The sequence below is a fragment of the Syngnathoides biaculeatus genome, chromosome 19, assembly GCF_019802595.1.
Source record: "Syngnathoides biaculeatus isolate LvHL_M chromosome 19, ASM1980259v1, whole genome shotgun sequence".
In the NCBI taxonomy this organism is placed as follows: domain Eukaryota; kingdom Metazoa; phylum Chordata; class Actinopteri; order Syngnathiformes; family Syngnathidae; genus Syngnathoides; species Syngnathoides biaculeatus.
Window position 1 is genome coordinate 7,844,135 of NC_084658.1, and position 16,612 is coordinate 7,860,746.

At 40.9% G+C, this 16,612-nt stretch overlaps 1 protein-coding gene across 4 annotated transcripts in view; it reads right to left on the reverse strand.

The window, feature by feature from the left end:
- The window catches only part of abca4a (ATP-binding cassette, sub-family A (ABC1), member 4a), a 32,302-nt gene that overhangs the window by 8,304 nt on the left and 7,386 nt on the right, over window positions 1-16,612 (reverse strand). For 3 of the 4 annotated variants that reach the window (XM_061804834.1, XM_061804835.1, XM_061804837.1), the window contains 24 exons: window positions 15,416-15,505; window positions 14,120-14,354; window positions 13,601-13,740; window positions 11,135-11,251; window positions 10,453-10,650; window positions 8,773-8,978; window positions 8,526-8,702; window positions 8,211-8,433; window positions 7,319-7,540; window positions 7,022-7,226; window positions 6,848-6,925; window positions 6,467-6,640; window positions 5,466-5,643; window positions 5,229-5,360; window positions 4,302-4,441; window positions 4,052-4,189; window positions 3,461-3,654; window positions 3,242-3,344; window positions 1,947-2,152; window positions 1,461-1,515; window positions 1,287-1,367; window positions 783-949; window positions 407-531; window positions 73-171 (listed from right to left, as the gene is read on the reverse strand). In XM_061804834.1, coding sequence (XP_061660818.1) covers window positions 73-171; window positions 407-531; window positions 783-949; window positions 1,287-1,367; window positions 1,461-1,515; window positions 1,947-2,152; window positions 3,242-3,344; window positions 3,461-3,654; window positions 4,052-4,189; window positions 4,302-4,441; window positions 5,229-5,360; window positions 5,466-5,643; window positions 6,467-6,640; window positions 6,848-6,925; window positions 7,022-7,226; window positions 7,319-7,540; window positions 8,211-8,433; window positions 8,526-8,702; window positions 8,773-8,978; window positions 10,453-10,650; window positions 11,135-11,251; window positions 13,601-13,740; window positions 14,120-14,354; window positions 15,416-15,505 — 3,683 coding nt within the window. The remainder of the gene's footprint in view (window positions 1-72; window positions 172-406; window positions 532-782; window positions 950-1,286; window positions 1,368-1,460; window positions 1,516-1,946; window positions 2,153-3,241; window positions 3,345-3,460; window positions 3,655-4,051; window positions 4,190-4,301; window positions 4,442-5,228; window positions 5,361-5,465; window positions 5,644-6,466; window positions 6,641-6,847; window positions 6,926-7,021; window positions 7,227-7,318; window positions 7,541-8,210; window positions 8,434-8,525; window positions 8,703-8,772; window positions 8,979-10,452; window positions 10,651-11,134; window positions 11,252-13,600; window positions 13,741-14,119; window positions 14,355-15,415; window positions 15,506-16,612) is intronic. The other variant, XM_061804836.1, reaches the window with a different exon arrangement.

Consider the following 16,612-nt stretch of genomic DNA (forward strand, 5'->3'; position numbering starts at 1 on the left):
TTAATTCACAATGCTCCCTACAAAGGTCTTTAAATATCATGTGTCCACTGTAAAAGAGTGACATTTACTCACGCCAGCGGTTCTTCCGCCATGCAGCGTGTCCCAAAACCTGGCCTGTCCAGCAATACTTCCCCAAAATGTCTCATCCGGGGATCCAAAGGGCGTTCATTACTGCAGTGGACCAGGTGACAACATGACAAAGACAAATTAACATTAGAATTCCTCTGCTTTCTATTGGAAAGTTAACATCAATGCTTAAATATTATGCTATATTTGTAGTTAAAAACTTGTTTTGGTGATCAGTCCTACGAGCTCTTTTGTACGTATGCACAGGGTGCTAAAACCACGGAACAAGCAGAAGAAACATTTATTTGACTCCTTGCAATGGGGACAGCGTCGATCTCACCTGAAGAAGGTGTACTGTCGACCATACATCCAAGGACTTAGAGTCATGCTCGGATATTCCCCAAATGGTGGAACGATCAACGTGAATGTCAGAGCCAGGAAAACAAAACTTGCTGGTAAAACAATCTCACAGAGACAGAAAAGATTGAAGATCACTTAGAACCCTTTAACTAAACACATTTTGAACCACTATACTTCAATGAAAAGGAAGGTTGAACTCAACCCAGGGTGGTTCAACAAAGGCTTAACCCTTGGTTGACCTGCCTCTATCTACACACATGAATTCAAAACCGAACTGCAATTTTCTATTAAATGAAAATAACATTTGGGGAAGCTACATATGCCAGATGTAATTGGGGCAATGGTGGCAAGGTTACCTGAGCAAAGAAGTCTTTGCAGGAGCGCGTTGTGTGGTGCAACCTCTTGATCAGCAGTGCAAAGAACTGTTTGAAGGCAAGACACAGACCTCTGACCTGATAGGATCCCCGGCCTGCGTTCCCTTCTGAAACATCACAGGGGTTGATGTCCGAGGGCTGGTCTGAGTCTGGAACACAGGGCTCAGGTGAAGTAACACATCTGCACATGATACATTTGTGACGGACTACAGAAGGCTGGCCAGCAACCCAAGCAGCAGAGGTCGGGAATTGGAAAGCTAAATGCTAAACATGTTGGTCTGGTCGAAGCATTTACGACGATGTGCAGCAAGTTCAATCCAGGTACCCAAGCTAATGAAATAAGGAAACTAAGTTTGAAAGCAAAAATATGTTACCAATGCTGGTGAACCTTATTCGAGTTCAATTTATACAAAAGCACATCAGCATGCTTTTATCCGCTAAAGCAGCAGCATCTGCTCAGAGCTGTACGCCAAATGCTGCTGTCACCTTTAGGTGGCTCCATAGCGATCGCCACTCTGTTGAATCCACAGAGACTAGCTCGAGAAATCTGCTGCAATGATTTATTTTCTAAGAGAGGTACACAACGAGTTATATGGGAGAAGGATTGAAGTACGCGGACAACAATCGAGAAGAGACACTAGTAAAAGCAATTTTTCACACCTTGAATGCATTTCTTGTTGAAGGCATATCCATCAGCAGTCACTTTTAAGAAAATCTACAAGAAAAACAAAGGTATAATCAAACAGTACAAAATAATACACAGTTTAATGAAACAATATAACGCATTTCTCTCAGATGTGTTGAATGCTGGATAAATTCCAGTCATGGTTAATATATTCCTCAATATTGTAGTAATGCCTTGCTATTACAGAAACAGTTCAAACCACAGAGATTACATCAAAGCAATCTGATTGGTTACGGCCTCATTTTTAGCAATGCCATGACATCCTTCTCTCACTGTACTGTATTTCTGTGTGGACCACCTAAAATCCCAGACAATACTTTTCTCTAAGCTTTCACACAGTCTTATTTTTCACACAGATTAAGATGAGTCGAACTGCATGAGCGGCAACACGATGCTATCGAGGTTTATGTTTTAAAGACAACCTAATTTAAGTATGGCATATCCCTGTCATATCTCCCTACCTCTTCCAGAGACGTGTCAGACACACCAAAGCTGCTGAGGCCAATGTCCTCCAGGGTTTCCTCCAACTCCCTAAAGAGGCTGGCATAGGCCCTCGGTTGGAAGTCATGACTCGGAAGAAGATAGGTCATCTCTTGGCCAATAGCCTCAATCAGGCGACCTTGCGGAATGTGATGATGCACCAGGGCTGTGATGCGTTCAATGTTACCTGGAGATGAAAAACACAGTTCTAAATTCTCAGTCTCTATCGGTTACCTACTATTAATGTTCTTTACTTCTTAGCCCCATGGTGGTCACCGGCGAGAATGGAATTTTCGGTGACAACCATTCACACTTCCAGTATATTGAGACCTATGAACAATTTAGGGTCTTAATCAATTAATCTAATGAACATGTTTGTGAAATGGAGGAAGCCGGAATACCAAGGGAAATGCCACACAACCCCTAGGAAATATGTAAATTCAACGCAGTGAGACTGAAGTGGCCGATGATTGAAAATATTAGTTCAATAAAGTAAATCTTGATTGAAAAGTAATAATGTATCTGAAATTGATTAAATGTGTAGTATATGCTAAACCCTACTCTATGTTAGAAACACAACAAAAATATTGAACAGCTATGGAGACCAAGAGTGGGAATAGAAGAATAAAACTATAATACTAATGGAACATTTTGCCACCACAGATTAAAAAATTGAAACACATAATTACAAAAATACACCATCATCTCAACAGATCATTAAACTATAGATAATGTAAGTTGATAAGTGTAACGAATGAGCGAAACAACAACAAAACAAATGGCAGTAGATCGATCTAGATTGAGAAATGTAATTCTGTTTCTTGGATCCAGATCTATTGATAAGTGAGAGCTTTTTTGACGTATTGATAATGATATTTTATTCCACTCCTAATCCACATTAAATATGTGATTAAGTGTTAAGAATTTTACTTATTAAATGCACAATGGCGCATACCTGTACATTGGGAAATGACAGTTTAGATATTTGATGCAGTTGTACTGATACGGTACAAATATAGCAAACTCCATATTTTGCCCTCCCAGTAAAAGAAATGTTCCAGGTCATTCAGATGACTGACAGGCTTATATAGGAAAATCACAAGGTAGTTCTAGATTGGTCACATAGTGGATTTGGCTGCAATCCCATGCAAAACACTTTTTTTGGACAGAGATCAAATTCCATTCCACAAATATAGAAAGGGAACAAACTAAACAGTTTGAACCAGTTGGCGACAGACTGCTTTGAGGGGATGAATTCAGGTAAAGCAGACTTTACCATCCATTTGTCTGTCTGGATTCTGAACTTCCTCTTGATTTGCTTTAAACTTCAAACACTTGGAGCACTTGCAGGAGCAGTTTTCTGCGCAGACATCCCCATCCTAAAGGACAACGTGTAAGCAGAGACGAGGGCATGGTTTGTCCAGAAAATAATTCTGACAGACCTAAATGCATTATTTCATAAAGTCAGAGTCCAATATGTATCTTATAAACATACAGCTCCAGGTTCACCCATCTTTGGAGTGTATTTCATTCTGCGAACAAGAGTGAGATAGAAGCCAGCACCGAAGGAATTCTTCAGAAAGATTGGGGAACCACAGCAGTAGAGACGGCCCTGAGAGATGATAGCGACCCTGTCGCTCAGCAGGTCTGCCTCGTCCATGTGGTGGGTGGACATAATCACTGTACAACCTGAAAAAAGGGAGTGATAGTGTGTGGGGGGTGGAGCGGAAGGGTTGGGAATTTACATTGCTGTTCTACTCGGGGTTGTAATATGAGTCAGGGTCATCGAACGTGGCGGATCGAGCTTATGTCAGTCAGAAAAGTGATGCTGAAAGCTATAAGCATGCTACCCTTTATAGGAGGAGCTGAGTTCCATTATTTCTACATTTCTCAATTTATTGTTTTTCTTTCAACTGGGAGACACTGACATTGACCATGACACTGAATGACTGGTTGATGCAGGAAACGTTTTTGACTGTGGAAATGGGAAAAACGAGAAAACTATATCTGTGTTTCAGCTGTAGCTGTATGTAAAATTGCTATTAGAATGTTTTAACCAATTCCGTCCAGCAGGGACCAATATTACCTGCACGGTATTTGAGCAACAGATCCCAAATGGAGCGTCTGGAGTAAGGATCCACCCCAGAAGTGGGTTCATCCAAGATCACCACTTTTGCGCCGCCAACAAATGCCAATGCGACCGATAGCTTCCTCTGCATGCCCCCTGAATGAAAGGGGCATTACATTTGTAGGTAGGCTATACCATGCATGATTGGTCAGTTAAAGTAAAATAAAAAAAATAGTGCAACGTGGTTCATCGCCATATCTTGACCAACCTGAGAGATTTTGTGTGAGTTCATCTCTTTTGTGCGGTAGACCGAGATCTCGGAGCATATTCTCCACCTCTTCCTCAGCCTCCGCGATCGGACGGCCTTTCAGCAACGAGTGGAAGAGGATATGCTCCGCAACAGTCATACTGATGGGGCACAAAAGGCAGAGAGGGACATATTATTCAGTATAGGATTATTCATTATTATGTCATGCTGTGCTATATTTTGGACAGAGCAAATGAAATACAAGATCAAATATCAGAGAGCCGAATGTAATTACTCATTCAGTTAGGTGACAGGTATTGATCAGGTCTCCACCGCCACAATTTCTTATGGCTAACTAGGGGAATACAAGCATGTCTGATTAATCTTCATTGCTAAATTATTGGTTCTTCTCATTTTGGAACATTTTAAATTTTGTCAACTTTATGTAGATATTACAAGGATTTTTTTCTGTTAATCTTTTCTTAAAATTAATTGGATAATAGCACAGTGGACCCCCAAATACCTGTCGTCCAATACTCCATGGATTCAGCTTTTTGCAGTTTGTGAGCATTTTTTTCCTTTTTGGGGGAGGAAACCAACCCCAAAAATGCTTATTGGCAGTTTATTCCGAGATATTGGTATAAAACAGTATATATAGTATTTATACAGTGTATATATAGTTTTTAAAATGCAATTATAAGGGCTTTCGATTATCCACAGATTTTTGCAATTTGTGGTCCGGCCCAGTCCCTGGCATTTGCTAATAACTATATTTATATTAGGGTGAGTTGGTTGTCACAATTTCTATGTCACTTCAAACTGAATTTGAATACATATAATATATGACTTTAACAGTCATAGGAGGCACCAGAGGGGAACCATAACTACAGTGAGGCCTGCGATGGAAAATGAGTTTAACACCCCTGAATGAGGCGGTAAATTACATACTATTGAAAAAGTGTGTTGTGCTGTGGGCACATTCCCAAAGTCAGACGAATGGCGTCCATGTCCGTGCGGATGTCTTTTCCATAAATGGAAGCTGTGCCTGAAGTGGGAGGGAACATACCAGTCAAGATGGACCTAGACGATAGAGAGAAAGGAGCTTGGTGATGAACCGTGATCAAATCGGCCACCACTCCAAAGCACGTTCGTAGTGGATGCACAGCATACGTGCGAAACACATACATCGTGGTGGTCTTGCCAGCCCCATTGTGCCCAAGAAAGGAAGTGATCTGGTTCTCGTAGAAGCTGAGTGTGAGGCCGTTCACAGCAGGTCTAGAGCTACCCCCGAAAACCTTTACAAGGTTCTGGATACAAACGCCTCGCACCAGGTCAGATGGTTCTGCCTCGAAGAATGCCTGCCCTGAACAGTGTTGCCAGTGATAACAATGCTATGACAGTACAACAACACAAAGATGTAGGAAAAGGCACAATACTAACAATGGAAATATCAGGTTAGTGCAGATTTTGAAATGGAAATATGTATCTCAAGGTTATGAAATGTTTTCCAATCTTCAGTTTGTAGCATCACTTGAAAACTGGACCTCTATGCGATTTTGCCCATTCTTCCACATGCAAGGTCATAGATTTTTTTGTTTAAGCCTTTGACATAATTTATCAGTTTGTTAACTTTAATATAAAGTATTATAATTAAAATAAACTTTAGTCATATTGTTTTTGGTATGATTTCCAAAAACAACTCTCTTCAGGGTTCTGAATGGCTAAATTGCAATGGTGTTGGTGTGGTGAAGTGTGAATGTTTTCATGTCTCTCATTTTTTTTTCCTCCAGAAATGGGAAAAAATGATTTCAAAGACTTTTTCATAATCCCATACTTAGCTTTGAACTAATACAAATACATCATTTCATCTAGTCTTTTTATAAGTATGAGAACAGGGGAATGGAATGTAATTTTTTAAAAAATACTTCCTAGTGGAAATGAGAAACTACCAGAGTCAGTCTACATGTGGCAGCAAGTGCAAATATTCTACTCCAAGGATAAGTTCTGATCTATGAATCTGGTAATAATATGACAAAGAAGTGAACAAAATAATGCCTTTATATTAGTAGTAGGATATGATAAGCAGATACGTTGATGCTTATTAAATAAAAAAAGTAATGTATATGAGTACTTCTGCACTTATCTTAGTGATTCTACATGGCATATAAGTTAAAAAAAAATTATACCATTTGTCTTTTGGTTTTCCAGCCCCACCATATCTTCGTGTTCACATGTGCTAGTTGTCCCAACATTTTCTGGTTTGTCATGGTTTTCCGGGTCATCTTTTTTCTCCTGTCCCCCTTGATTCTCGAAAGCAATGTTCTCAAATCCTTTCTTGGAGGCCTCATGTTTATTGTTGTCTAAAGACAAGCAGTAGTAGGGGGAAACAAATTAATTTATCACCAGCACATTTAAGAGTCTTCATCACATCTATGGATTTCTGCTTAGTTTTAAACGGAACAGGACAGTTACAATTTGGGGGGGTATTCTGTTCTCTATCCAGTATTGTGTATATTGTATCATTGATAAGTGCATAAGTAGAAATGCTTGAATAGTTAAAGGCCTACCTGAAGCTGGAGTGACAGTGTTGAGCCAATAACAGGGCATAAAGGGGAAGTAAACTGGTCTGCCAATTCCATACTGACCTGTGTTTTAAGCAGTAGTACATTTCATTCTTATTTCTACATCCACAATTGCCTTTTCTTTATGTACGAGCTCAAATAACAGTCTTGCAAACTGACCAGGGAAGATGTTGTCAAGGTACCAGGCAAGTACAGCATATAGGACCGTGTCCAGGCCCATCATACAGATAGAGGTAAGGAACGAGAACTCGTCTCCCTCCAGAGGACTGGTCTGGATGTTGTCCCATTGTAGACCCTGACCTTGCTCCTCATAACGGGATAGGTACTCGGTCCCAAAACCAAAAGCAACTTGGGACATTAGACTCTGAGGAACAAGACATTCAGTCCATTAAACGAACATGAAAATAACTTTTGAAATATCTGGTAAATTTGGAGGCATTCAGATGTTGCGCATACCCCCAGGATCTTCATGTCTTTGGTGATGCTGTCTTGCCAAGCGAAGCAGAACAGGTGCGGGAGATACAGGGCGAAATAAATGATTCCGCAGCAGGCTGCTGCTAGGTTGGCTTGGTTGAAGAAGACGCTGAGGAGGAAGCATTGCATGATGGTGGCCGTGGTGAAGGTGAGCAGAAAGAGGAAGAGGATCAGGGGGTTGCTGTAGTTAAGTACCCTTCCTCCCTGTAAGAGGGAGTCAGAAACAAGCAATGGATGTTACTCAAATTTGTACTCCACAATGTAATCAACATTGCATATTTTGCATGTATGGGTCAATTAACATGAGTCCCGAAACTGGCAACAACATGAGAGAAGAAAAGTGTCATTAATGACTGTATTGTATCCCAACGGACACCCTTCATTTTTAAACGTACTACAAATAGTGGCCTGAGCATCAGTTTTCATTAAAATAAAATCAGATCAGATTAAACTGTTTACTGTCTTTACAGTGACATGAGAGGTAAAGAAATCCTAGTCCATGCTAAGATCAGGACATTGCCACTAGAGGTCCCTACAGCACACGACGTGTAGTTTTGATTTACTATGAGAATGACGTTCACTTTTCACTGGGCACAAACGTTAATCATTGGCAATTCCTGCTCAGGTGTTGACATAATTCCGATGATGTCATGTAATTCAGTCATTTTGTTAATAATCTGTACTGTCCGTACAGAACCACCGTGCCATTCTTAGTGAGTCATTTAGGAGGTGATAAGAGGTGACGATCATGGTTAAAAGAAAAAAAAAAAGAAGAAACTATCATTTATCACCTACCATTATATCCAGGGGAGTTCACATGATGATACTTTGTGATCAAGCCAAAACATGAACTTGGGAGACTTTGTTTACTCACCATGATAATGACTGTAAGAAGAGCAGTGCTGGTACCCATCACGAGGAAGCTGTCAATAAACCAAGTGGCCCAGATAACGCCGTTTGAGACCCCCATCACCTTGAGCGTCTCCTTGAGACGCAGCTCCTTTTCCAGGACGATACTTTTAACTATCATGGACACGGAGTAGACCCAAGCCAGAACCATGAAGACGGGAAAGCAACGGTTCAGCGTGAGCATGAAGCTGGACAAATGAAAAAGATGAACAATAAGACAGATGAAAGTTTTGTGCTGAATATGGAAATGTGTGTCTGTGTGTTTGTGATTTCTACTAACAGATCATCCACATAACAAGGGTAGGGAATCTGTTGCAGGTAAATGCCCAATGGCCACTCTTTCCCTGTCTGAGTCCGAATGATCCCATGTTCTATGATGTCCTGAAGATAAGCAAATCCCCCCCAAACATAACGTAGGTCATCCATCGGATCCGCTCTGGGGCCCGGATCCCAATACCTGACAGAGATGCATGTTACCACCCTCTACAACAATAAACCAAAACAATTTTAATGAACTCCACTCTAACCTGTCTTTGACTTTATTGGTACGCTCCACGGCATCAATATCCATACGAATCTTGAACTTTACATGAGGTGGGACTTTTACGGTCCAAGGGTGCATATTAGCGAAGATGAGACCTGCCCAAAACTTGCCATCCTCGAGCAGGTCCAAGGCCCGATAGGTTACGGTGTCCTCATCGGGTAGGGCCACAAATTTATCAAGGATTACACACTGGAGGAGAGAGGTAGACAATTGGATAAGACAAAGGGAAAAGTCATATCTTACAAAGGAGCAACAACAGACAAGCACCATTTTATCAGTCATAAATACTGACTGTATAAATACACATACACACGCACACAATACACATTCCGGATGTTGGATATCGCATTTCTTCAGCCCTAACACCAGCTTTCTCTCAAGTATCCACCAAACACGAGTAGAATACCAATACCACAAGTACATTTGATACATATAATTAAAATTAACACGATGACAGTAACTATGAACAAAGACGTCTTTCCTTCTGACACGTGATGATTAGCCAGTGTGTCATACTGTTGCAGTGAAGTGCTACCTACAGGTGAAGAGGACATTATGTCAGATTTCATTGCATTGCAGTCTTCATGAGTACCCGATACCTTGAAATAAGGTGTGTATTAGCATGACACCTGGCGGAGGTTTGCCACGCAAAAAGGCAAAACCCCAAATACTGTACCACACCCATGCAATTTGCTGGCAACCAAGGACACAGTGTCAATTAACACCATATAGAAAGTTCCACATGCATTAAACATGTGCGACAACTGATTGCCATTCTTATACACTGTCCTTAAAGCTGTCAGCGTATCCTCCTCCTCCTTAAAAGAGTGTGCAGCGCAATTCGCATGCGTGCCACCGACGTGCAGCCAGCCAGCCACTCCGCTTCAAACCCACCGTCATTATAGTCGCTCTATAAAAGATGGCGGGTGAAGTGACAGCTGTGTCTAATCAACCTGAGGCGTTCCCACTCGCCCTGTCACACTCAAGTGCTGTAAGCTTTAACTTGGTCAAAAACAAAGAGCGCCATCCACCCCACCCCACCCCCCAGTGGGATAGACCCACTCATCTCGATAAACCCTCTGGGGGAAAGGGGCTGATTTGGACGGTGTTTTAAATATATTGGCCCACTTAGCTATGGAGAGCCTTCACCAGTGAAGGTCTGCAAAGCTTTGTTTTATTGTTTTTGAAAGGCTTCCATTCCATTCCATCGGCAGTAAACAGAAGAGAGTCGACAGCTCATCTGTTAGCCTGGCTCCGATCCCACCTGGGGTTTGCCAAGTCTTGTAGATCGTGGAAAAATTGCCAAAGCAAAAGACAACTTATCCAAACGCACACATCATGTCAAAGATGGAGCACAACGGGGATCTTTCAAGCAGGCTAATGAAATCAACAAGTGACAGGGGCCTGTGTTCACTTGGATTATTAGATGAATGGAGCACTCCAAGAAAGTGACAGTTTCAGGTGAATTGAAGTGTCAACTGTTCAAATAGGTGGGTGGCCACTCATTATTTGAATCTGGAAACCTGTCTTCACCCACACACCCATTTATTTTTAAATGTAGATTATTTCTGAACCTTCAGAAAGCATAAAATCACAGATGCAACAAAGGTTTCCAGGGTACAGTACAATTTTTTTTTTTTTTTTTAAATCACAGTGCTCTCACATCTCCATATTGATTGAGCATCCGAATGACACGGTCAGTGAGGTTGAAAAGATCCCGCCAATCAAAATCAGGCATGCCGTGAAGCCGGTCCTCTGGCGGACCGTTGTGTAGGAAGTTGAGGATGTGTTTGGTGGAGAACGGAGCCTCCTCAAGACTCCGGTCGATAAAATCCATCACTGACGGATTCTGGAACGTGTCCTGAAACAGAAATGGAACCTTTAGAATTGAAAGACAAGAAATCCATCATTAAATTACTGGTACAGGGGTGGACAAGTTGCACTCCTCTCGAGTGTTTTAATGAAAATAACTTTTTCTGTGTCAATAAATGTTGTAGATTAGAGCTTCAAATTAACATTAGTGGTTAATTCATTACAGAATATCATAGTAACCCCTCCAGTGTCCCCGCTGTGGATTTAGGGATCACCCATGGATTCATAATCCATTAATGTTGTATCACTGCTTTTTTGTCCATAAATTCACCTTTAATAAATTCTGGAAAACATTCAGTATTTGATAGTCACAAATGAGATATTTTGCCAAGATATGTTTTTTTCAGACTAGAATGATGCCTGAGAGATTATGGAAGACCATGTGATTATTTTGGTCATGGCCAGCACTGGTTAGCAGGCAAGCGTCACTATTTCGATAATTGCCATGACGATGCAGCACTGTATTCCCATACCCGTATCATTTTGACTTGCACTCCATCTTGGAAAAAAGACCAAATCTGTGGAGCCACTTCCTCCCAAGCCTTCCCCATTGTCTTCAGCCTTTGCAGCTCTTCAAATGTACTGTTGGCCTACAAGAGAGATATGAGTGTAAGATGTGTCAATCAAAAATTAAAAGTGTTTCTTTTTCAACATGAGTATTAATATGCAAACACACTGTATAATGCATAGTCTACATGTGAGTGCAACACTGCCATACTTGCACGCTGTCCTCTTCAGCTTCTGCTACATAACATTCCCACACCGAACTCTCTCCCCAAACAGGCTTTGCAAAGACAACACGCACATTCTCACACAAAGAATTTCTGTGAGCCATGTGCTTCAGATAACCACAGAGTGTGCGACAAACACAACCTGTGCCAAAATGTCAAATATTTACCGCAAGCTTATCGCTAAAATCCTAAATATGTGTAACTACAGTGCTTTGTGTGCGCGTGTGAATAGCAAACGCCTCTTGCTATTTTGACATTCAGTCTTCTCCAGTGGGGGGTAAACGTGCTCAACAGTACACCCAATTAAACGCCTTCCTCTTCTGTGTGTCTGATTTTGGGTGACAATGGGGACAATGGAGGCAGGGTGACAATGGAGGCCGTTGGTCCAATGCATTCACTCAGACCAGGGAATCTTAGTCCGGTTCCCACAAGTGAGTTATTACTCATTCCCAAGGTGGTTGAAAACCGCAGGCAAAAGCAGAAGAAGACGAAGTTGAGGGATTCCCTGAGGTCACTTATTAATACAACCAACAATTAATGTGGCTCCTTAATTACTTAAATCGAATAGTGCAAACAAGTGTGGCCTTTGTGCACATTCAAGTCTCCCACCTCAGAAGTAAATGCATATTTGCTTTCATGTTTGGGTGTGGTAAACACATACAGTCATTGACACACACTGCTGAGTTGTGATTGACATCAAAGGCTTGAGTAAACATTCCTTTTGAGATCATTCAGTAGGTATAATGTACACAGAATATATTTATTCAAGTGAAACATTGCCAAACTGTATCATGGTTGATGCTCAAACATGTTCTTGTTCAGTCAATGAGTGAAAGCGACTGATGTCTAATGGCTAATGTGACATAAAAGGAATTATTCATCGGTCGTATTTGTTAAGTTGTTACATAACATTATGGACAGAGATTTCTTACAAATAATCACATTTTTTTTGGTCCAAATATCCTTTGAGATTACCTCGTATTCCCTCCTGAATCTGCTGAGCACTAAAATAGCAGAATCGCATTAACCCTGGTAAAGAACCATATTTGGTTACGTTTGTGCTCAAAATACTCTGTTGCACTGTTTAGACACAACAACTTTTTTATTATTCTCCCAGAAAATGAACTAAGAAGAGAGTCATTAAAAAAAAAATCTTTAGTAAAATATATTCTGTAAAATTATTTTGAAATGTTTTTTTCTGACTTTAAAAAAAGGAAGAAAAAAAAGCTTATGCAACCTGCGACTTCTATTGGCCCCGAAATATTTTTAGGATATTTTAAATGGGATGAATATAAGTTATTAAAGGACTGCTTTGTGAAGTTTATGAGTACAGTTGGGCATTTAACTTCTTTATCTTTATTGAAAATGAATAATCTTTTTTTTTTATTTGTAGATAAATTAAAGAAACTGTGTTTTGCTCATGTTTTCATTTCAAGAATAATCTCTTTATCTTAATCTCCTGTAATACTTTTGATAATAAATAAATGTCATGTCATAATGTTCTGACAATCGCAAACTTAAGGTTGAGACTCGGAAAAAAAAAAAACGGTGCCTTTGCTGCTTTCAAGCAAATATTGTGCTCAATTACACAAAATCAAAAAATCAATTTCACACAAGCCACAAAATCCCCAACATTCAATTAAATGAATAATCAATTATTACACCGCTGCTAGGTAAGCGTATGCATATTTCTTTGCATACGTGAGTTCGATTTTCTTGTAATGTTGAAAAATTAATTGGCTTGACTGAGGTTTTTGGTCCAAGCAGTGGATGAATGAACAAAAGGGGCACCAACAAAGGTCATCATGTGTGATCATGACTTTCACACCAAACTGCAATGCTTACATAACACTACAAAAGCCACAGCGCCAGTAGACTGTGTCATAGTCACGCCGGCCGATCGGCTTGTGTTCCTCCATTGCGACCAAGCCATCCATGACAGCAGGCAGCCCCCTGAGGGGTTTTGACCAGTAAGTATATACATCTAATCACAAAGGCTGCGACATGCCATGAGGAAAACTGATCCCTTTTGAGGGGGGGAAAGGGATTGTCCCCTGCAGCGTGCTTTGTGCACTTTCCAGAAAAATCAAGAAGGGAGCAAAATAGTGGAAAAAAACCAAAAAAATTATATATATTTTATCTTTATATTCATGTGCTTGCATCATTACAGGCAACACTAAACAAAACGCTACGGCCAAAGCGACTTACATTTCTTACGATCATTCTGACAGCAGGTGAGTCGGGGGCATAGAGGATCTTTCCCATCAATATGGGTTTCAGGGAGTGCCACACAATCCTAGTGGCAGGGTTGGATTCCAGTTCGTTCATCATATTATTGCAAAAAGGAGCTGGAGGGGAAAAAGTGAATATTATATGGACCATGCATTCCAATGTCATGATAAAATGAGGTCTCCACGTTAGTGTTCACGCAATGCATGCACATAACCTTTCTAATAGAGAATTTTTTTTCCCACTTTCTTCACTGAGTGTGAAAGCTTTGCAATCCATTATAGGGATATTTTGACATAATTAATGACAACTTAAGTGGAACGAGAAATGCGTGGTCATGGACAACCACAATATATCCCAGCCGCTATGCCCCAGTTTTGTACATGTACAATGAAGGTTGAGAGGCGCCTCTTAACTGTCTTTTGAATAACATTTAATCAGTGATCTCAGCACAGTGAAACTGTCAAAAGATTTGAGATTTTGACAAGTTCTACTTACTGGTACTGTTGTCATAAGTGTGCTGGCCCTGTCTGCTGCCACTGCTGATGCCAAGAAAAGCTTTGTAGTTGTTGTCCTCGTACCAGTTAAAGGAGGCCACTCTGGAGAAAGCCCCCTCAGTGTAGCCGCACACCAGGCTGGAAGCGGCAGCCATCACCTGCCTGAAGGACGGATTGCTCTGGAAGAGGGGGGCCATGACCTGGAAGAGCTCTTGGCTGCTGCTTTGCTGGGACATCTTTCGGGGGGGTCGGAAAAAGGCAAAGGTCAGAGCGGAGAATCAGGCACGGTCAAAAATAAATAAATAATACATAAATAAAACACGTTCACGCGGAAACATCTGCACACAAACCAAATATGTATGAAATACATGATCAAAATGTTATTCCTTAGAGAAAAAAAGCAAGTCCATGTTTTTGTATACTGCAAAGTGTATCAAACAACATTTATGACAAATACATTGAAAAGTGGTTAAAACAAGCCAGGCATTGCATTATATTTCATCCATCCATCGATTTTATTTGCCGCTTATCCTCACAAGGGTCGCGGGGAGTGCTGGAGCCTATCCCAGCTGTCAACGGGCAGGAGGCGGGGTACACCCTGAACTGAAACAGCCACACTCACAATCACACCTATGGGCAATTTAGAGTGTCCTATTAATGTTGCATGTTTTTGGGATGTGGGAGGAAAACCGGAGTGCCCGGATAAAATCCATGCAGGCCCGGGGAGAACATGCAAACTCCACACAGGCAGGGCTGGGATCGAACCCGGGTCCTCAGAATTGTGTGGCCAATGCTTTACCAGCTGAGGCCACCGTGCCCCCCATTATATTTCAAGTGAATAATAGTAATAGTGATAAGCATGAGTACTTATTGGTAAAACTGTAGTACTTTAAGTAGTAGCTACTTTGCTGAATAATGGTTGCGCTCATGATGATTCCTGAGTGAAATATAAAGTTATTAAAGCCGTATAGTTAAGACAACATGGAACCAAAAGGCCACATGACTATTTTGCCTATTAACGTCTTCCTCACGGCTCAAGTGTGTCCCCTCTGTACAACGCATTGTTTGCAATAGAATTGTGACGCTAATGATTTCTGTTTTGAAGGCAAATAAATCTGATCTTTATTTACCTTCCTCATATTCACTAAGTGACAGCCAAGTCCCTACTCCCCACCGCCACCTCTGTGTTTGCGTAAAAACTCAGGCAAAAGGAAGCAACCGCTTCCTGCCTTACTAAAAATAGCAAGCTGTGAACCTTTGAATGGCGCTCGACAGGAACGCACAAATGCGTTATTACCTCTCGCAGTTTGTCTGAAGCGGCGGACACCACCTGGACCCAAAAGTGAATGTTGATGCCTTCTGAGTTACTGTCCAAAATGCGAGGAAGCTTGAGGACAAGACACCAACAAAATTATATAGTTAGAATATTAAAATATTATACAGTATCACTCTTAACACTTTATAGTACAAGTTACTATATCTTAAAGATGAGTTCAAATGGCTGCCAAAAACCACACTAGAAGGGTTACAACTATATAATTTCCTTCAGAAAGTCGGAGCAAAAAGGTCATGATATAAAAGAGAAACTTCTTGCGATATTTGAAGTCTTGTAATGGACTGCACACACTTTATGAGTTATTTTACTTCCTGACCCCAAGTTTGGGGACAACACGCTTGAGATCTTGCACACAATAGGCTGAAGGAACAGGAAGCAGGACGAGGCCAAGACAAAGACCAGAGTAGACATCCTTCTTTTGTGACATACAGTATCTCTCGATCTCAACGTCTGTGCGTGTGTGTGTGCGCCCAAGTCAAAGCAATAAAGTAGTTAACAGATTGCGATATGACGAAAGAGGCACCGTTGCTGCATAGCTGTGGATGACTGCAGAGTAGGCGACAGCCACGGCCATGAATAGCTTACCAGGGCGGCACCGACTGCCTGAGACAAATTCCTTGTGTGTTGTTACATACTTGGCCATTAAAGCTGATTCTGATTCTTTATTCGTTAAGTGAGGAGTGTTTCGTCTCCAAACTAATTGTACCAAGAGGGCGAGTCTGACAGCTCTGCTAATGACGTCTCGCAGGTTCTGTAACACATGCCTAACTAATACCTGCAGTATGTTGGCCCAATGACAACACGTTTAATTTTATTTTCCAGCCTGCTTAAATTATTACACATTTTCAGAAAAATACTGGGTTTGGGGTTAAGTAAAGAAATCACCTAACAAATATTAAAGGCTATATTTCATAATAAAATCGTCTATCAACCCCCAAAGTAGAAATCCAACACTGCGAGATTTTGTATACATGTTTTGAGTAGAAGATTCAAGATTTTTTTTTTTTAACAGCATCAACTAGCCAGAGCTAAACCAGTTCTCTCTTGGACTGACTTTGAGATGTTAAGGCATGCAAATCATTTGTTTTTAGATGTATTGTTCCTTACTCTGATTTTATTTTTGTGTAAGTTATGCTGTGTTCTAAACACTTCATATAA